Source organism: Lepidochelys kempii, chromosome 2 (genome assembly GCF_965140285.1).
Source record: "Lepidochelys kempii isolate rLepKem1 chromosome 2, rLepKem1.hap1, whole genome shotgun sequence".
Taxonomy (NCBI): domain Eukaryota; kingdom Metazoa; phylum Chordata; order Testudines; family Cheloniidae; genus Lepidochelys; species Lepidochelys kempii.
Genome location: NC_136381.1, coordinates 148,746,587 through 148,767,801, shown reverse-complemented (window position 1 = coordinate 148,767,801; position 21,215 = coordinate 148,746,587). Strand labels below are relative to the sequence as shown.

The 21,215-nt window shown below is 45.8% G+C and overlaps 1 protein-coding gene and 1 long non-coding RNA gene across 6 annotated transcripts in view; one reads left to right on the top strand and one right to left on the bottom strand.

Annotated features, from left to right (window-relative positions):
- LOC140907153 (uncharacterized) overlaps positions 1–4,039 on the bottom strand; it is a 38,685-nt gene extending 34,646 nt beyond the window's left edge. The window contains exon 1 of the long non-coding RNA XR_012157393.1: positions 3,614–4,039. This is a non-coding gene — a long non-coding RNA (uncharacterized LOC140907153). The remainder of the gene's footprint in view (positions 1–3,613) is intronic.
- Positions 1–21,215, top strand: part of TERT (telomerase reverse transcriptase) — a 130,940-nt gene that overhangs the window by 82,392 nt on the left and 27,333 nt on the right. For 3 of the 5 annotated variants that reach the window (XM_073332439.2, XM_073332441.2, XM_073332442.2), the window contains 2 exons: positions 2,029–2,153; positions 9,531–9,668. In XM_073332439.2, the coding sequence (XP_073188540.1) occupies positions 2,029–2,153; positions 9,531–9,668 (263 nt within the window). Of the gene's footprint in view, positions 1–2,028; positions 2,154–9,530; positions 9,669–11,473; positions 12,241–21,215 lie in introns of those variants that run through there. The other 2 variants (XM_073332446.2, XM_073332443.2) reach the window with 2 other exon arrangements.

Genomic DNA, 21,215 nt, shown 5'->3' with positions numbered 1-21,215 from the left:
GGAGGGTGAGAAAACCTGGATTTGTGCTGGAAATGGTCCAACCTGATGATCACTTTAGATAAGCTATTACCAGCAGGACAGTGGGGTGGGAGGAGGTATTGTTTCATATTCTCTGTGTATATATAAAGTCTGCTGCAGTTTCCACGGTATGCATCCGATGAAGTGAGCTGTAGCTCACGAAAGCTCATGCTCAAATAAATTGGTTAGTCTCTAAGGTGCCACAAGTACTCCTTTTCTTTTTGCGAATACAGACTAACACGGCTGTTACTCTGAAACCTTTCCATTCCAAGAGTAACTCAAGAGGATATTAAACAGTGGCTACTAGAAATTAGACATTTTTAAATCAGCAGGTCTGGATGGATAACTTGCATCCAAAAATTTTAAAAGAACTGGCTGAAGAGCTCACTGAACCATTAATGTTGATTTTCAATAACTCTTGAAAAAAGAAAAGGAGTACTTGTGGCACCTTAGAGCTACAGTGAAAGCTTATGCTCAAATAAATTCGCTGTAGCTCACGAAAGCTTATGGTCAAATAAATTTGTTAGTCTCTAAGGTGCCGCAAGTACTCCTTTTCTTTTTGTGGATACAGACTAACACGGCTGCTACTCTGAAATAACTCTTGAAACACTGAGGAAGTTTCAGAAGAGTGGAAGAAAGCAAATGTTATGCTAATATTTAAAAAGGCTAAATGGGATGACCCTGGTAATTATAGTTCTGTCAGCAGGGGCAATACCAGCCTCTTCCCGGTGGCGGGGCTGAGGTGGGCTAAGAAAACTAGCCAGGGGAGGGGGGCTGTGCCCCTTCGCTCTCTGGTAAATTCTGGTCGCACCCTTAGCCAAGAGGCCCCGCCTCCTTCCCATTGCCCCAGCCCTCTCCCGGTTCCTCAGGTAGGTGCTGGCCCCCACTTGCCACAAGGCTCTGCTTCTCCCTGGCCCCTGCTCCTCAGGTAAGTGCTGGCCCCACCTCTTCCTCATCCCACCCTTGAGGCCCTGTCCCCTGGCCAGGTCGGAGGCCAGAAACCAGAGCTGGGAAGTGCAGGGTGGCTGCTGCGCTGGCTGGTGTCATGGTGCAGGTGGCCAAGGTGCTCCCCTGTCTCCTCCTGCTGCTGGTGGTGCCTGGGGTCATGGGGCTGCAGCATCTCTTCAGTTCCCTACCACCCTTTGACTACTTGCAGCCAGTAAGAGCCACCTGGGGGGGGCGCTTTTCTGGGGCCAGCAGAGCCCTTGGGGAGCAGCAACCACGGGAAGTGGGGCACAGGAGCCTGGGCTGGAGCAGGTTAGTCCAAGCCATTGTGGGAACCCCAGACCCTCCATCTGCCCTGGGCGGCATGCCCTGGCGGGCAGGGACACAGGCTTGGGACTGCTTTTGGGCCCCCCCCCCCCAGCCCCTGTCCAGGCTTCCTCTGCCCTGTTGCTGGTGGCAGCACTGCCTTCAGAGCTGGGCACCTAGCCAGCAGCCGCCACTCTCCAGCCACCCAGCTCTGAAGGCAGCGCCACCGCCAGCAGCAGTGGAGAAGTAAGGGTGGCAATGCCATACCATGCCACCCTAACTTCTGCATAAAGTTTGATCTTTGCACTGGGAGGACTGGCTATGGGGGGGGGGTGCTAAGGGAAAATTTGGGGAGGCTATAGTAACAAGCCCCGCACCGCCCCGGAGGGACTCTATCCTGCTGTAGCAGATGCTGCACTGGGACCACCTGAAAGCTGCCAGAACAGCTGTTGCTGGGAGTGGAGGAGAAGAGATTTGGCCTGAGTTCCCCCACCACCATCCTTTAAGGAGCACCATGTGGGGCAAGAACTGGGCAACCTCTTCTTCTTTTCCCCCCACCCTGTAAATGTATGTCTGTTTTCTCCTCTCTTCCCCCCACTGTGACCCGCAGACCCAGCATCTGATGCCAACAGTTCATTCTTCCCCTTCCCATAAGGAACTAAATGGGGCTCAAGTTTCCCACCCCCTTTCCAATGTTTTTAATTTTTTTAAGGTAATCACTTGGGATTTTAAAAGTTTAATAGACTCTTTTATTATTAGGTTCCATGCATGTGTTCTCCAGCTTCCCTTTAACCAGCAAGTTAGAAAAAACCCTTGCTTCTTCCTGAGGATCATTTCTGATACTGCATCATGCTGCTATTCTATTTTGAAAACCAAAAACACAGGTACGGCATATTAAGTGGTTATGAATATCATAAAATAAAGAAGAATTTTAAAGTTTTAAAAATAGACACGTGACGGGGTTCAGAAGTGCAATCCGGACCAGTGAGGGGTTGTCACTTGCCTGCAATGCTTTGCTGTTGTAGCTTACAACTAGCCTACCAGTGTATAGGTCACACCCTTAGTGTCCGTATGCTAGACAGTCCTTGTTCAGCTGTTCTGACCTCAGTAGCCTGTCTACAGCACCACTCTGGCTTCTACCAGCCTTGGTTGCAACCAGCAAGATGAGCCAAACTCACTCTTAGTTTGTTTACCAAATATGTAAAAATGGACCATTGTCTTTTCCTGAAGATTGGGCTGCTCAGAGAATCAAATGTACATTTCTGTGTCTAATGTTTATCAACAGGTTTGTTTATTAACTCCCTGATTTGCCTGGCCTGAACACATTTTAGTTATCCTTTCAGAATATGTCCATAACTCTTAATACCACCACAGACATACATCACACAAAATTACTAATGATCAGTGAGTTGTTGATCTTCAGGCAATACCTCACAAAGCATATTTTTCACAAAGATTATTACAGTAGTGTTTACAATGTGAATACAGGATGCTTAGTGTCACCACGCCCCCCTTACAAAGCTGCAGGGTTGACCCACTGGTTGACCCATTGGCAGCAGGTTAGAACCTACTGTTCTCCAACCCCTCAATATGGTTAATTACATCTGAAATGACCATCCTAAATCTATAGATTAAGGGGCACCTTTCCCCCTCCTTAGCATCCATCACACCCTCTGGGTCACCCAGCCCAGAGTTCTGTCATCCCTGAAAGTGTTTACTCAGCTCTCTTACTGCTCCAGGTCTGCCCTGCTCTCAGTGGAGTTCTGGCCCACAGTTATTTACCTAGCTGTGCCAGAGTCCCACTGCTCCTAGCAAATCATTGGCGACAACACCATCTAGCTGTGCCTCAGTTTCCTTCACCCAAAACAGTAAAAAGTTGTCACCCATTAGGACACGAAAACAGGTCTCATCCCCCTCAAAGTCTGCCCTGCGCCCAGCTGAGTTCTGATCCACCACCATCTCTCTGCACTCAGCAGTTTCTGGGCCACTGCACTGTCTAGCCTTGCCTCAGTTTCTCTGCTTTCAGTGGAGTTCTGGACCACAGCATTCCTAGCTGTGTCAGAGTCTTTAGCACATGAGCAGATCTTGTGCCACGGCACCTTTTCAGCTGTACCACAGACACATTCAGCGCTGACGCCATTTCCCTGGTGAGGGTTTACTGCTTCAACCACTGAGTCTGGCTATCGTGGGCTTGTATCTGAGCCCTCGGGTTCAACCTGGTTACCTCAAAACAGCATACAAACAACACATCAAGAAAAAACACTTCCCACAGTCAGAATCCTGGAATAACTTTTAGAACCCATAATATCAAAGGCTACAGGCAGAGTGGTAGGGTCCATCATACCCACATCTGGTTGTCTGCTAGCCTCCTATCAGGTACACCATTATGTCCTTCCTCCTGGGTTCCATGAGCATGACTTGCCCTCCTCTTCTGTCTGAGCTGCCTTTTTGTCCTTGTCAGCAAGCTTCTGTTGTTCCAGCTCTGCTTCCTGACTCAGACACCTGATCTCCAGATCTGTCCGTGTCTCCTCCACTAACAGCCTTTTCCATTCCAACCTCCACAGCTCTGTACCTCTCGCTATTGATACTGCTTCTGTTGGATCATCTGGGGAACCATCTGCTTAGTCTCCTGCATGTCCTGTAAGAGAAAAAGGGACCCTTATCTGGCTCCCAGTTTGCAGCAAGTGCCCCATTCTGTCTCCTGGTTTATGAGTGCAGCATGGCTACTCGCTCTATTTGCTTCTGAATCTGATCAGCTGCTGCAAGACCTCACTGTGCAAACAGCTCTTTTAACTGTTTCTTGGTGAGCTCAGCATCTGCTTCTTTGCACATCCTGCCTTTTCTGCTGCTTAATCATATTTATGCCTTTCTTTGACTGCTCCCAGCCTTTTCACTTGAAAATCACTTAAAACTATTTCACCAGTGCTTAAAGTGTAAACCTCAGTTATATTAATAAGCTGTGTGTAAATCCTGCATAACTGTGGCACTGCGACAGGGTTCGGGTAATGCCTGCCTGCAATACCACAAAAATAGAGGTTTCAGAGTAGCAGCCTTGTTAGTCTGTATTCGCAAAAAGAAAAGGAGTACTAGTATTCCTTTTCTTTTCACAAAAATAGAGTGCATGCTTTTTGCTGACTATGGTTGTCCCAGGCAGAGAGCCATAGTAGCAAGGCATTGTAAGGTACTCAGGGTCATGGGGTAAGAGGTGACACAACTCTTCTCTGGTCTGGAGTGCACCCCAGAATGTTACAACACCTCAGTGGCACAATAGCTGCAGTCACTGTTATGCTCATCTGTTGTACTGGCAGTGAATCATTCTCCCATACCAGGGTAACTAGTATGAATGATCAAGCAGCATGTTCTATCAGAAACAAAATGTTTACCTATATAACGTATGTAGAGAGGCGGCATTTCCCTGTTTTGGATAAAATAATGGAGATGTCACAGTTCACATTTAATAAATCCTGAAAGCATTGACAACTGCAGCTTTGGGACTGATCAGAGACAATTGATATACAATTGAGGTCCCTTTCCTTCAGCCAGTAAAACCACTGGGGATGGAACTAATTAACAGATTTTACTTTTAAATTCTCGGAAAATAAATTCAATAAGTGTTTGTGTGATGCAATCCCTGGGTGCAGCCTGGGACTGTGAGACCGCTGTGCTCCCTTAACTCTCTCCAGCCTCGGCTGTCTCTCACAATGCTTTGCTAGTGACAAGCAGCAAACCCCTGCAGGCACTGTTAACACTCAGCACAACAGTATGTGGAGGCCCCCACCTAGCTAGATTGCATGAATGCTCCCAGAGTCACTCATGAATCACACAGAGAAAGGCACCAGCCAGATCCGCCCAGATCCCAGCACTGTACCTCAGGAATATGCTGTTTTGCATTGCTCAAGACGAGCAGTGCTGATTTATTAATTGGTTCATCACTTCATGTATAGAAAGTGAATAAACACTAGCCTTTGCAAACCTGAGCAGATTACCAAACACTTCAGGCAAACTCTTTGATAAAGATTAACAGTTAAACAAATGTATTGACTACAAAAGGTAGATTTTAAGTGATTATAAGTGATAGGCAAAAAATCAGAGTTTGTTACCAAAATAAAATAAAATATAAGCATGCAGTCTAAACTCTCAACCCTATTAGACGGGGCAACATCTAGATTAAGCATTTTTCTCACCCCACTGGATATTGCAGTTCATAGTACACAGATTTCACCCTGGAAACCTGGATCAGTCTCCTCTGTTGGAGTCTTAAGTATTCTCAGTGTCCTTGTTGCTTGCAGCATAGGTGGGGGCAGGAGAAAGGCCCAGCATGGGGCCCCTGTGTTCTGTTTTATACCCTCAGTCCCATGTGCTTGGAGAACACAAGTCCAGGCATGTCTGGTGGACATTGCTGAGTCTCCAGGCAAGGTTGAGCAATTCCCCTGGTGTGGCCTCATGCAGGCGGGTCATTGAATTGTAGTTCTCTTGCTGGACAATGGTTGTTGATGCGTTGTTTGACACTCCGCCTGGGTGTTGGTTACTTTCCTTGCTGTTGTCTCTGGGGAGCTAATATCTGGCTGATTCCCCCAATTTACAGCATAATTTAGTGACAACCACACAATAAAATTCTCATAACTACATATGCATTAATGATATACATATATGGATAGAAAAATTACTTTCAGCAGATCATAACCTTTCCCCAGATATCTCACATGGACTGCTCTATATGCAAGATCACAATTATGTATTGATGAGGAATATGGGGGTTACAGGGCACTCCCCCAAGGTACAGAAAGTCACAGTTGGGTCCTCTCATCCTTCATTATGGAGTCGTGATGAGCTCCTCCATAATACATAACCTGTATATGAATTAAAGGTACTTACAGTACATTTCTGCAGAGGATCTCATTGCTTTGCAGAGGTGGGTGAATACAGTGGACGACCTCAAGTGTGGTGTTTACCACCTTTAACTTTATTTATATTTCTAATATTCCATGTACTTAGAATTAAGGATTATTACAAATATTGTGGTATCTGCTTAAATGGTTACAATAAGTAAATGCAAGTTTTTGAGTGTGTTCACAGTATTATCTCAGGTTAAGGATAAGGAAACTGAAACACAGAGATGCTAATGAACTTGCCCAACATCACAACAGAAATTATTGTCAGAGTTCTGTACAAATCCAGGTTGCCTGACTCCCATTTCCATAGTCACTAGGTTACTGCCTCTGATACACTTTTTAAAAACGATATCATATTATGTAGCCTGTAGCATATGCCTGTGGTTGCCAACAACCTGTTCTGGGCTGAGTCTATGCTGTAGTCAAAGGGGTGATTGCATATTTGCACTAGCATTAAGCTAGCTAGCATGGCTAAAAATAACAGTGAAGATGAGGTGGCACAGGTTGCAGCCTGGGCTGTACAAACATGCCAGGAATTTTGGGTATAGGCTCACATTGCTAGCATGCACATGCTCTCCCCCCAGCACTCATTCACTGGAGGCATTCCTCCTTGTGTGTACCTTTATCTTTCTGTCTTTTCTCCACATAGGCAATGACTATTGGGAGAGGATTATTTTCCTGCTCCATGGGGAGGGCAGATGACACTGACGTTGTGCTCTAGGCTGAGTGACTTAGCTTACTCTACCTGATCTACTCTCAGACCAGGCACAGTAACAGAGTCCCAATCAACTGCTCACTTTGGTCTCTGCTGTAGCTTCTGCTTGAGGTAGACAATGAAGGGTGAGGAAACTGCAGACTGCAAATGTGGAGTCTGGGAGTGGCATCTTGGAGCACTATGGGATGGGAAAGAGGAGATATTTGAGAGGCAGTAGGACTTGAGGAGAGAATGCAGCAGGGGAAGGGTTGGTTTATATTAAGATACCAGGTAAGATTGATTATTTGTTCTTGCTTGAGATGTCTTTCTCCTGCCTCTTCTATCACTCCTTCATTTTCTTACTTGGTTGCTTCTCCCCTCATTTACTCTCTGGTGAAGTCCCTTCGAGTACATTCCTTGGTCACCGCTCTCCCCTCTGTGGATGAGCTCATACACTCTCATAACTTCTTATTGATGACCCCCTCCTCTGCTGCTCCTCTTGGAGCCTCAAGCAGAAGCTTCCATTTCCTCCCATTTCTGTTACTGTATGTTCAGCCACTAACTCAAATCCAACATATTAAAAATGAAATTTCTTGTCCTACTCCTACCATAAAAACCCTCTCCTTTTCCTTCCTTTATTATTATTATTATTATTTATTATTGTATTATTATTATTATTATCCTTCCCACCATCTTTCTGGTCATCCAGGCTTACAACCTTTGTTTTTTTCTTCTCACTTCCTTTTCCATTCAGACTGTAAATCCTGCTGTTACTAATTCTTTTCTCATATTGTGAAATTCTGTCCCTTCACCTCCATCCGCATTCCCAAAACCTTGGTCCATGCTTTGGTCATCTCTTGCCTTGGCTACTGTACCTTCTCCTTCCTGGCCTCCCAAAATCTCACCTTGTGTCTCCTCAAGTCCTTTTGACAGGATGCAGTCGAAAGCACTTTTTACCCTTCTCTGCAGCTATTTTATTTTCCCTCCTTTAGTCCCTTCATTGGTTTCCCAAGAATTATTTCACGAGAATAAATATTAAATTCAGACTTCTTATTCAGGGCTGCATGGTACTGCTTCTACTGAAATCTTATATTCTGTTCTTACCTTCTCGTTATTTACACAAATATGTTGCCATTCAATGCTCTTTAATGTTGTTTTTGTCTTCTCCTTTCCATAAACATCTGTGCACCTTTTCTTATGCAGCCCCCTATGCCTGGAACATCCTCATGTTCCTTTCTTCAGATCCCACCCCCATTAGCTTTCTGTTGTTGACTGCTACTCTGGATATCATTCTACTTTGCCTAAATTTAAATATATTTAATCTGCATATTTTAAAAGATGTGTATATATAGGAAGTAAGACTGCATATATAACAAGCAGCATATCTCCTGATCAGGACCTTTGTTGTTCCTCATCCTCCAGTACCTCATTTTGTGTGTGGTATAGGTCTGACATTTTTTTAAACTTTCTATAAAATAAGGGCTATACACATCTGTAGTACTGTAGAAATAATATACACAAGAAATTGTGCAAAGAAGAAAAATACAAGAGTAAATTAAATTCAGAAACTAATTATAGAGAGATTCTATAACCTATTACTGACTTTTTCATACATTCCTCCTTTGTCTTGAAGTAGTTCTTAATCTGAATTTTTCAAATTAATGAACACTTTACCAACATATCTTTTGCTCTAATTTACTGTGTTTCTGTGGCCTATAGAAGACAGAGTGATTCTTGAAACCTGCGTGACATTTTTTCTAGTCAATCCAATAATAGTAACCTACAGTCTTTTTTCTATTTAGTAAAAGAGTTGACACTTTCATTTTTCATAAATTATTTCTTTACGTGTTCATTTTAACCAAGTTTTATTTTCTGCTAATTGTCCTCATATAACATCACAACATAATCACACACAATGGGTGAAAGATTCCGTGTTGTGCTTCTAAGTGGTGGAGCATAGAATTTGCAGTCCAAGGCCAAGGGGGATAAAACGGCTTTTAGACACCTTTGCACCTTCTTGATTCTGGGCTGCTAGCCTGCTTAGATAGTGTATGTAAGTTATAGAAACCTCCCTGGACTGTCCTGTCTGTGATAGCAGTGTGTGCTGTGATACTCCCCTACCACAGCCCTCCCGCCCCCATGCCAGAACTCGTGAGAAGGTCCTTGGAAGACAGCCTTACAGCTGTCTTCTGCAGAGTCTGTACCAGAGGAATTCTCTCCGAGATAGTTCGGAAGGAAGAAGATTCCATTTTGGTCCTTTTACCTGGCATAAAAGATGTGGAGTAGGGATGAGAATCACACCCAATGTGTTAATTTTTTAAACTTTCACTTACTAAAGATGCAGATTTTTTATTTGTTTTTTAATCTCTCCCATCCCCACCAGTCAGAGCTTTTATTTATGAGTTATGGAGAGGGAAATTATCTTGGGGTTAACTAGTTCCCAGTTTTGCTGTACTCTTCCTATGTGACTTGGGACAAATCACTGAATGTCTCTGTGCCTCAGTTCCTCATCTGAAAAATGAGGGCACAACTTCCTTGCTCTCATGGGTTTTGTAAGAAAAAATCCATTCAAGTTTGAAGTGCTTATATATTCAGGTGATTGGAGGGAGAGGGATTTGCTGCACATCCTTGAATGCTAATCAGCTTTTGGTAAAACTGTGTTTGTTTCATTTCAGGGATTGCTTTAGGCACCAAGGGTGCTTCTGGGCTATTTCCTTCTGAAGCAGCAGAATGGCTTTGCTATCATGCTTTCATTATCAAACTGACAAACCACAAAGTTGTCTACAAGTGCCTTCTTAGGTCCCTAAAAATATGTAAGTACAGAGTAATGTTGAAAGTGAAACTTTTGAAATATAGATAACGTATTCAAATCTGCTTATGCACATGTAAACAAAAATGGCATAATTTTTCACCATTGCCTGCAGCCCTGCTCTAGTTAAAGAATTGTCATTTCTATTATGTGATACTTATTGAAAGTTTATGTAAATTAATTCTTTAACTTATATTAGCCAAATATGGGTATAGAAATTCTCTGCCTATTAAATGAGCTGAGATTTAAATGCTCTGATTACTACCCCAAAAATACATAACAGATGCTTAAAATATCCTCCAAGAACATAAACTCTTGGCATTGAAATTGGGAACCACTAGTTTTAACAGAAAATCATCATTGCGCCATTTATATTGTATATACTCAGCATGATTGCCATTGTCAAGGTTCTAGAGCTCTTCCATTCAGTTTTATTTTACTTATTTTCTTTTTTTTTTTTTGCTTTTGTTTTAAACTTTGTAATGTTTTAAATACAAGCATGTTCAGAAGTGCACAAGATCTGTTCAGGTATAGAACCCAGGACCCTAATATAATAGGATCAAGGCACATCCATTTCCGACAATCTTTCAGAAAAAACATGGCAAATTAGATGCTTCTGTAACCTACACTAACACATTGTGGCTCTGTCACACTGTAGCAGATAGACCACTGCAAGAAAGATAGGATATGAAGCAAACCTTAATTTAAACAACTGCTTAACTGTTTACACATACCACCTTTCTTAGGCTATGTCTACACTACAAAATTAGGTTGAATTTATAGAAGTCAGTTTTGTAGAAAGCGTTTTTATACAGTCGATTGTGTGTGTCCCCGCACAAATGCTCTAAGTGCATTTAGTCGGCGGAGTGCGTCCACACTACCGAGGCAACCATCGACTTCCGGAGCATTGCACTGTGGGTAGCTATCCCAGTTCCCACAGTCTCCACCGCCCATTTGGATTCTGGGTAGAAATCCCAATGCCTGATGGGGCAAAAACATTGTCGCGGGTTGTTCTGGGTACCTATTGTCAGGCCCCCCTTCCCTCCCTCCCTCCATGAAAGCAACGGCAGACAATCGTTTCACGCCTTTTTTCCTGGGTTACCTGTGCAGGCGCCATACCATGGCAAGCATGGATCCCGCTCAGCTTACCATCACCGTATGTCTGCTGGGTGCTGGAAGACACGATACTGCATTGCTACACAGCAGCAAGTCATTGCCTTTTGGCAGCAGACTGTGCAATACGACTGGTAGCCATTGTCACCGTACTCCAGGGTGCTCTTTTAGCCGACCTCGGTGAGGTCAGTCAGGGGCGTCTGGGCAAACATGGGAGTGCATCAGCCAGGTCATTTTCCTTTTAAGTTTCGTCTCATGGCGATTTAGTCCTGCCGGCAGTCCTGCACCGTCTTCTAATGAGCAGCCAGGAGATGACGATGGCTGGCAGTCGTACTGCACCGTCTGCTGCCAGCAAGATGTATAAAGATAGATGAAGTGGATCAAAACAAGAAATAGACCAGATTTGTTTTGTATTCGTTTTCTCCCCCCTTCCTCCCTCCCTCTGTGAAATCAACGGCCTGCTAAACCCAGGGTTTTGAGTTCTATCCTTGAGGGGGCCATTCTGTTTCTCCTTGATGCAAAGGCACCCCCTTTGTTGATTTTAATTCCCTGTAAGCCAACCCTGTAAACCATGTTGTCAGTCGCCCCTCCCTCCGTCAGGGCAACGGCAGACAATCGTTTTGCACCTTTTTTCAGTGCAGACGCTATAGCACCGCAGCAATTATGAGCACTCTAAACACCGTGCCCATTATCCAGCAGGATCTGCAGGACTATAACCTTCAAGAAAAGTGAAACCAGGCGAGGAGGAGGCAACTGCAGCGCGATGACGAGAGTGATGAGGACATGGACAGAGACTTCTCACAAAGTACGGGCCCCTGCAGCGTGCACATAGTGGTGGAACACCGATTCTGGGCCCAGGAAACAAGCACAGAGTGGTGGGACTGCATAATGTTGCAGGTCTGGGACGATTCCCAGTGGCTGCAAAACTTTCGCATGCGTAAGGGCACTTTCATGGAACTTTGTGACTTGCTTTCTCCTGCCCTGAAGCACAAGAATACCAAGATGAGAGCAGCCCTCACAGTTGAGAAGCGAGTGGCGAAAGCCGTGTGGAAGCTTGCAATGCTAGACAGCTACTGGTCAGTCGGGAATCAATTTGGAGTGGGCAGATCTACTGTGGGGGCTGCTGTGATGCAAGTAGCCAGTGCTATCACTGAGCTTCTGATATCAAGGGTAGTGACTCTGGGAAATGTGCAGGTCGTAGTGGATGGCTTTGCTGCAGTGGGATTCCCTAACTGTGGTGGGGCTATAGACGGAACCCATATCCCTATCTTGGCACCGGAGCACCAAGCCGGCGAGTACATAAACCGCAAGGGGTACTTTTCAATGGTGCTACAAGCACTGGTGGATCACAAGGGACGTTTCACCAACATCAGCGTGGGATGGCCGGGAAAGGTACATGAAGCTCGCATCTTCAGGAACTCTGGTCTGTTTCAAAAGCTGCAGCAAGGGACTTACTTTCCAGACCAGAAAATAACCGTTGGGGATGTTGAAATGCCTATGTGTATCCTTGGGGACCCAGCCTACCCCTTAATGCCATGGCTCATGAAGCCGTACACAGGCAGCCTGGACAGTAGTCAGGAGTTGTTCAACTATAGGCTGAGCAAGTGCAGAATGGTGGAAGAATGTGCATTTGGGCATTTAAAAGCGCGCTGGCGCAGTTTACAGGCTCGGTTAGACCTCAGCTAAACCAATATTCCCATTGTTATTACTGCTTTTGTGCACTTCACAATATCTGTGAGAGTAAGGGGGAGACGTTTATGGCAGGGTGGGAGGATGAGGCAAATTGCCTGGCTGCTGATTATGCGCGGCCAGATACCAGGGCCATTAGAAGAGTACAGGAGGGCGCGGTGCGCATCAGAGAAGCTTTGAAAACCAGTTTCAGGAATGGCCAGGCTATGGTGTGAAAGTTCTGTTTGTTTCTCCTTGATGGAAACCCCCTCCCGGGTTCACTCTACTTTCCTGTAAGCTAAGGACCCTCCCCTCCCCCCTTCAATCACCACTTGCAGGGGCAATAAAGTCATTGTTGCTTCACATTCATGCATTCTCTATTTATTCATCACACAAATAGGGGGATAACTGCCAAGGTAGCCCAGGAGGGGTGGTGGAGGAGGGAAGCACCAGGTGGGATGGTGGAGGAGGGAAGGACAAGGCCACACAGCACTTTAAAACTTATTGAATGCCAGCCTTCTGTTGCTTGGGCAATCCTCTGGGGTGGAGTGGCTGGGTGGCCAGAGGCCCCCGCACCGCGTTCTTGGGCGTCTGGGTGAGGAGGCTATGGAACTTGGGGAGGAGGGCGATTGGTTACACAGGGGCTGTAGCGGCGGTCTGTGCTCCTGCTGCCTTTCCTGCAGCTCAACCATACTCTGGAGCATATGATTTTGATCCTCCAGCAGCCTGAGCATTGACTCCTGCCTTCTTTCAGCAAGCTGACGCCACCTACCATCTTCAGTCTGCCACCTCTCCTCGCGGTCATATTGTGTTTTTCTGCACTCTGAGATTGTCTGCCTCCACGTATTTTGCTGTGCTCTGTCAGTGTGGGAGGACAGCATGAAGTCAGAGAACATTTCATCACGAGTGCGTTTTTTTCACCTTCTAATCTTTGCTAGCCTCTGGGAAGGAGAAACATATGCAGCTGGTGGAGGGGGGAAAAAAGGGAGAGTGGTATTTAAAAAGACACATTTTATAGAACAATAGGTACACTCTTTCACGGTAAACCTTGCTGTTAACATTACATAGCACATGTGCTTTCAATACAAGGTTGTATTTTGCCTCTTACTGAGGGTATGCCGGTTTGGTGTGAGAAATCACTCACGCAGGGCTGGGCAACAGATTTCAGCTTGCAGGCAGCCATGGTAAGCCACAGTCTTTTGGCTTCTTTAACCTTCATAACATGTGGGAATGGTTTCAAACAGCAGCGCCCTCATTTCCTATACGAAGTAGCCGTTGGGTTGGCTATTAAAAATGGGTTGGCAATTTAAAAGGAGGGGCTGTGGTTTCCGGGTTCACGTGCAGCAGAAACTCAGCTTACCCCCCCCACACACACACACCCAATTCTCTGGGGTGATGTCTTCACCCCTCCCTGCACCACGTGGCTAACAGTGGAGAAGATTTCTGTTCAGCCACAGGCAAACAGCCCAGCAGGAATGGGCACCTCTGAATGTCCGCTTACTAAAACCACCCTATTTCAACCAGATGACCATAAATGATATCACTCACCTGAGGGTAACACAGAGAGGTAAAGAACGGATGTTATTTGAATGCCAGCAAACACCGGGACCATACGCTGCAATGCTTTGTTCCGCAATGATTCCTGACTACGTGCTACTGGCCTGGCGTGGTAAAGTATCCTACCATGGAGGACGGAATAAGGCTCCCCCCACCCAGAAACCTTTTGCAAAGGTTTTGGGAGTACATCCAGGAGAGCTTTATGGAGATGTCCCTGGAGGATTTCTGCTCCATCCCCAGACAAGTTAACAGACTTTTCCAGTAGCTGTACTGGCCGTGAATGCCAGGGCAAATTAATCATTAAACACACTTGCTTTTAAACCATGAATAATATTTACAAAGGTACACTCACCAGAGGTCCCCTCTCCGCCTTCAGGGTCTGGGAGCCTGCCTTGGGTGGGTTCAGGGGTACTGGGTCCAGGTCCAGGGTGATAAACAGATCCTGGATATTGTGGAAACCGGTTTGTCCGCTTCCTTGCTCTGAGCTATCTGCAACCTCCTCATAATCATCATCTTCTTTGCCCCCAAAACCCGCTTACGTGATGCCTCCCCCTCCTTGGATGGAGTCAAAGCACAGGGTTCGGGTAGTGGTGGCTGCACCCCCCTAGAATGGCATGCAGCTCATCATAGAAGCGGCATGTCTTGGGTTCTGAAGCAGAGCGGCCGTTTTCCTCTCTGGTTTTTTGGTAGGCTTGCCTGAGCTCCTTAATTTTCACGCAGCACTGCTGCGGGTCCCTGTTATAGCCTCTGTCCTTCATGCCACTGGAGATTTTTTTCAAATATTTTGGCGTTTCGTCTTTTCGAACGCAGTTCTGCCAGCACGGATTCGTCTCCCCATGCAGCGATCAGATCCTGTACCTCCCGTTCGGTCCAGGCTGGAGCTCTTTGGTGATTCTGGGACTCCTGAGCTGGTGACCTGTACAGGTGAGCTCGCCACGCTGGCCAAACAGGAAAGGAGATTCAAAAGTCCGCGGGCCTTTTCCTGTATACCTGGCCAGTGCATCTGAGTTGAAAGCGCTGTCCAGAGTGGTTAAAACTGAGCACTCCGGGATAGCTCGCGGAGGCCAATACCGTCAAATTGCATCCACAGTACCCCAAATTCGACCCGGCAAGGCCGATTTCAGCGCTAATCCCCTCATTGGGTGTGGAGTAAAGAAATCGATTTTAAGAGCCCTTTAAGTCGGGGGGAAAAGGGCTTAGTCATGTGGATGGGTGCAGGGTTAAATCAAGATAACGCTGCTAAATTCGACCTAAACTTGTTGTGTAGACTAGGCCTCAGGGTTCTTTTAATTTTGATTGCTTAACTAAAGAAAAGGACTACAGAGTTAAATTTATTTTTGTAGAATTTGATTAAATATCCTTTGACAGCAACTAATAGTATAGGATATGTGATACAGCAGGGCCAGAGGGCAGCAAGAGAGTGATAGATGGGAGAGACATAAGCCCCAGGATGATCAGAGCCTTATTCCCTGTGGACTGAGGAGACGTTACTACAAGTTAATTAGAGCACCTGGAGCCAATTAAGGCCCTGCCAGAGACCTAATAGAAACCCCTGCTTCAGTCAGACAAGGAGGCGGAAAGGAGACCTGACTGTAGTTTGGAGGAGTACTGTTGTTAACCAGAGGATCATAGTACCAGGAAAGGCAGAGCAGAGGGACTCCCCAGGCACAGAGCACTGGGGGAAACCCTGCCCTAGGCGGGAGAGGACAGGAAGCCCTTGAAGCTGAAGGAGCTGGGACCCCAAGTAGGGGACAGGCCCGGGTCTGTTCCTGCTGTCCTTCTCTCTCCCACCAGGGCATGAGCGGAGCCCTCGATGCCCAAGAACAGGGGCAAGAAGTGCTGCTGTGACCTATCACATGAAGGGAAAGCACAAGACCCACCGTAATAGCACCAGCCATTTGCCACATGTGGTGTGAGGAGTGGGATTCCATACTGTGAACTTAATCCAGGGTGAGCCAAAACCATCCTGTCCCCAAAATGGAGGATGTGGTCAAGGCACTAGTACAAGCCACAGTAGCCCAACAGGAGGCTGCCCTAGTCCAAGCAGCTGCCCAACAGGAGGCGGTATGGCTGGAACAGGAGACCAATTGCCTGCTGATGAGCCAGGACTGCACCATGCTGCATGAAGTGGTGAACCAGGTGAAGGCCCTTGTGGAGCTGAGTCAGGACTGTACAGGTCAGCAACTGCCTGCAGAAAATGATGCGGGAGGATGATGTGGAGACATACCTCTTGGCTTTCGAGAGGGCAGCCTTGTGGGAGGACTGGACCGAAGATCAGTGGTCTGGCATCCTCACCCTGTTCCTGCCTGGGGAAGCCCAGGAGGCCTACTACGATATGGCCAGGGAGGCTGTGGCAGACTACCACAGCTGAAACTGGAGATCCTGGCCAGATCCAGATTAACGACAGCGTTGCAAGCCCAGAGGTTCCATGAGTGGTGGTATAGTGAGGACAAAGCACCATGGTTGCAACTGTTTGACCTAATTTGACCTGTTTGACCCGGAAGTAGCTGCACCCCGAGGCCCTCAGCTCTGAGAAAATGATGGAGCTCCTGGTGCTGGACCGGTATATGAGGGGGCTACCCTCAGGCCTCTGAGCCTGGGTTGGCCAGAATGACCCTTCCAACTATAATGAGTTAGTCACCCTCATAGAGAGACAGCTGGCAGCTTGTGAAGTGTTCCAGACCTCAGTAGATGAGGCACAATGGACCAGGAAGCCAGTCCCAACCCCGAGGCCCCAGACTATCAATACTGCCAATACACAGGAATTTTGGGAAGGACCAAGCCTATGACCCGCTATATGCATATGTGAGGGAGGAGATAGTGGAGGTAAACGGTGTGCCCACAGAGGGGAAATCCAAAGGCCTAGGGCCATGCTAGATGGTCAAATGCAATCTGTTGCACTGTTGTAGCCCAGATACGGGGGGGAAATGATAGAGCAGCTCTTAGTAACACGGAAGCACACAAGGGCAATGTTAGAGTTAGCTCACAGCCATTTATTTGAGGACATCTAGGAATAGATAAGACCCAGGATAGAGTCCTAAGGAAGTTTTACTGTCTGGGAGTACAGGCGGAAGTCCAGCGCTATTGTGCTTCTTGCCCAGAATGCCAGTTGCACAGCTCCCGACCTCATTTACAGGCCCCTTGGTGCCCTTGCTTGTTATTGAAGTCCCTCTCAAAAGGATAGCCATGGACCTAGTGGGTCCGCTAGAAAGATCGGCCCGGGGCCATCAAGGCAAACTCATCATCCTTGACTATGCCACATGATACCCAGAAGCCGTTCCCCTAAGAAGCTCCATGGCCAAGGCAATAGCAAAACAACTGCTCTAGGTTTTTGCTAGAGTGGGCAGCCCTAAGGAGATCCTGACCAACAAAGGGATTCCCTTCATGTCAAAATTAATGAGGGACTTATGTACCTTACTCAGCATCCAGGCCTTGCATACCTCAATCTGTCATCCTCGAACAAATGGCCTCATCCTCAAACAAGCAATTTAATTGTACCCTCAAAAGCATGATCCAGAAGGTGGTGGCACAGGACTGAAAAGACTGGGATACTCTTCTACCGTACTTGATGTTTGCGTTATGGGAGGTCCCCCAGACGTCTACTGGATTCTCACCCTTTAAGCTACTATACAGAGGCCACTCACGCAGCATATTGGATATTGCCAAGGAGGACTGGGAAGAACAGTCCAACCCAGGGAAGAATGTCATTGAGCACGTGGCACAGATGAGAGAGCGAATAGCCCGAGTGACCCCCCATAGTATGAGAACATTTAGAGAACGCACAGAGTCCCAGTGGACCTATTACAACTGCCAAGCAAAAGCATGGAGATTTCAGCTGGGAGAATGGGTGCTGGTAGGGCCATATGAGATAGTGGAAGCCATTGGGGAGATGGAGTATAAGGTAAAGAAACCAAGACCGCCAAAGGCCAGAGCAAGTCTACCATGTTAACTTACTGAAACCCTGGCATGACTGGGAGACATGCCTGGTCACCCAGGGAGCTCCAGCCCAGACAGATGGCCCACAAGGGCAGGTGAGAATATCCCCTGAACTAACCCTGGAACAATGGACAGAGATCATTGACATGATCCAGCAGAACCAAGACGTGTTTCCCCTGCAGCTATGATGTACGACAACAGTCCAACACCATATCATCACCTGCCCTGGAGCAAGGGTAACAATAAAGCCATACCAAGTACCGGAGGACAAAAGAGAAGAAATTAGGATGGAGGTGAGGAGGTTTTGTAATGAATTCTGGAAGTTGAACAAAATATCCTAATTCGATGCCTACCCAATACCATGCTGTCAAGGTTCCTTCCTCACTCTGAACTCTAGGGTACAGATGTGGGGACCTGCATGAAAACCTCCTAAGCTTACTTTTACCAGCTTAGGTTAAAACTTCCCCAAGGTACAAATTATTTTACCCTTTTCCCTTGGATTTCCACTGCCACCACCAAACTTTATCTGGTTTCCTGAGAAAACGTAGTTTGGACACATCTTTCCCCCCAAAATCCTCCCAACCCTTGCACCCCACTTCCTGGGGAAGGTTTGGTAAAAATCCTCACCAATTTGCATAGGTGACCACAGACCCAAACCCTTGGATCTGAGAACAATGAAAAAGCATTCAGTTTTCTTACAAGAAGACTTTTAATAAAAGTAAAAAAGGAATCACCTCTGTAAAATCAGGATGGTAGATACCTTACAGGGTAATTAGATTCAAAACATAGAGAATCCCTCTAGGCAGAACCTTAAGTTACAAAAAAGACACACAGACAGGAATATTCATTCTATTCAGCACAACTATTTTCTCAGCCATTTAAAGAAATCATAATCTAACACATACCTAGCTAAATTACTTACTAAGTTCTAAGACTCCATTCCTGTTCTGTCCCCGGCAAAAGCATCATACAGGCGGACACAGACCCTTTGTTTTTCTTCCTCCTCCCAGCTTTTGAAAGTATCTTGTCTCCTCATTGGTCATTTTGGTCAGGTGCCAGTGAGGTTACCTTTAGCTTCTTAACCCTTTACAGGTGAGAGGATTTTTCCTCTGACCAGGAGGGATTTTAAAGGGGTTTACCCTTCTCTTTATATTTATGACACATGCATTGATGAGCTAGTTTATCAGTTAAGCAAGGCCTGATATCTGACCACACTGGACTTGACCAAAGGCTATTGGCAAATCCCCCTGGCCGAGGATGCCAAGGAGAAGACTGCCTTCTCTACGCCCAACAGCCTCTTCCAATATACTGTCCTCACTTTCAGGGGGCCCACAACATTCCAATGACTAATGGACAAATTACTACAACCCCACTCCAAGCATGCCGTTGCCTATTTAGACACCATAGTCATCCGTAGCCCTGACTGGGAGACGCACCTAGGAAAAGTAGAAGACGTGCTAGACGCCCTTAGGTTGGCCTCAGTGCCAACCCTCCCAATTGCACGGTAGGGTTTGCTCAGGCCAGATACCTTGGGAATGTAGTAGAAAGGGGCTTGGTGAAACCTCAATGGAACAAAGTAGAGGCAACACGGGATTGGCCCCAACTGGTCAGCAAAAAGCAAGTCAGAGCATTCCAAGGGATAGTGGGGGACCCACCATAATAGCACCGGCCATTTGCCACAGATATAAGAAGACAAAAATAGCATTGGAATATGATTTCGTATAAACTAGAAAATTAGTTGATATAACCATTCAGGTTTTTAGAATCAAATAACACAACTGGAATAGAAAATAACACTTATATTCAATCACTATCTTGAGAGGGTGACATTGTTTAGATTTTTGATTGAGTCTTTCAGAATAGATCTTCACTTGTGTCAGTTGGTTGTCTATTATGAGGTTGCTAACACAACAGAGGGAGAAAAACAATCGAAAACTAAAGCATAAGAAATGGTAAATTACTTACAGGCCAATTCACCAATGTCTCCTTCCTAATCGATCTATAATAGTCTACCTTTTTGACGTACTTCCCCACAAATTACAGCAGCCCCAAGGTCTGTCTAGTACTCCTATCAAACAAAGTTCACTATGTTTATGACAGACTGTATAGACTAAGTACAGTTCAAGAGGTTTGTACACTTGGTCTGTTTTATGTCTGTATGGACCTAGAACTTGAAAGGCTGCATGAAACCATTAACTATGGTAGATACATGTACAGTGTCATGCTTTCTTAGTTAACAACTGTCAGGGTTCCCTCCCCACTCTGAACTCTAGGGTACAGATGTGGGGACCCGCTTGAAAGATCTCCTAAGCTTATTTCTACCAGCTTAGGTTAAAACTTCCCCAAGGCACAAATTCTTGCCCTTGGACAGTACGCTACCACGTGATTTAACAAAGAATCAGGGAAAGGACCTCTTGGAGTTCCTATTCCCCAGAAATATCCCCCCAAGCCCTTACACCCCCTTTCCTGGGGAGGCGTGAGAATAATACCCTAACCAAATGGTTACGAGTGATCACAGACCCAAACCCCTGGGTCTTATGGCAATAGAGAAATCAGTCCGGTTCTTAAAAGAAAGATTTTATTAAAAAAAAAAAAAAAAAAAAGGTAAAAATCACCTCCTGTAAAATCAGGATGGAAAATAACTTTACAGGGTAAGAAAAGATTCAAAAATACAGCAGAACTTCTTCTAGGTTTAGTTTCAAAGTTACAAAAAACAGGAATAAACCTCCCTCCAGCAAAGGAAAAATTCACAAGCAAAACAAAAGATAATCTAACACACCTTGCCTGGCTTTTACTTACAATTTTTGTCATATGAAAGACTTTTAGGATGTTTTATAGGAGAAGGAGTTTTCTGACCTGATGCTTCTCTGCTTCCCAAGAGAACACACACAACAAAGCCCCCCCCCCAGATTTGAAAGTGTCTTCTTTCCTCATTGCTGCTTTCAGTCAGGTGCCAACCAGGTTATTTGAGCTTCTTAACTCCTTACAGGTAAGGAGGAATTTTAGACTACCCTTAGCTGTATGGTTATGACAACAACAGTAACTTGTTCAGTTTCAAAGCTACTTTACAACAATCTTGTTTGGAGCCTATTACAAAACAAGGACACACACTGCAACTCTGTGACAATCTTTAAAGTATATACACAAGTATGTACACTTTCTTACTTATTGGGTACCCAGTTTCAGGAAATGGTCAACTGATTGATTTGGTTCGTCACACAAGAGAGAGTCTGTGTATTACTGTGACACTTTTGTGGGGTGTGCAGAAACATATGTC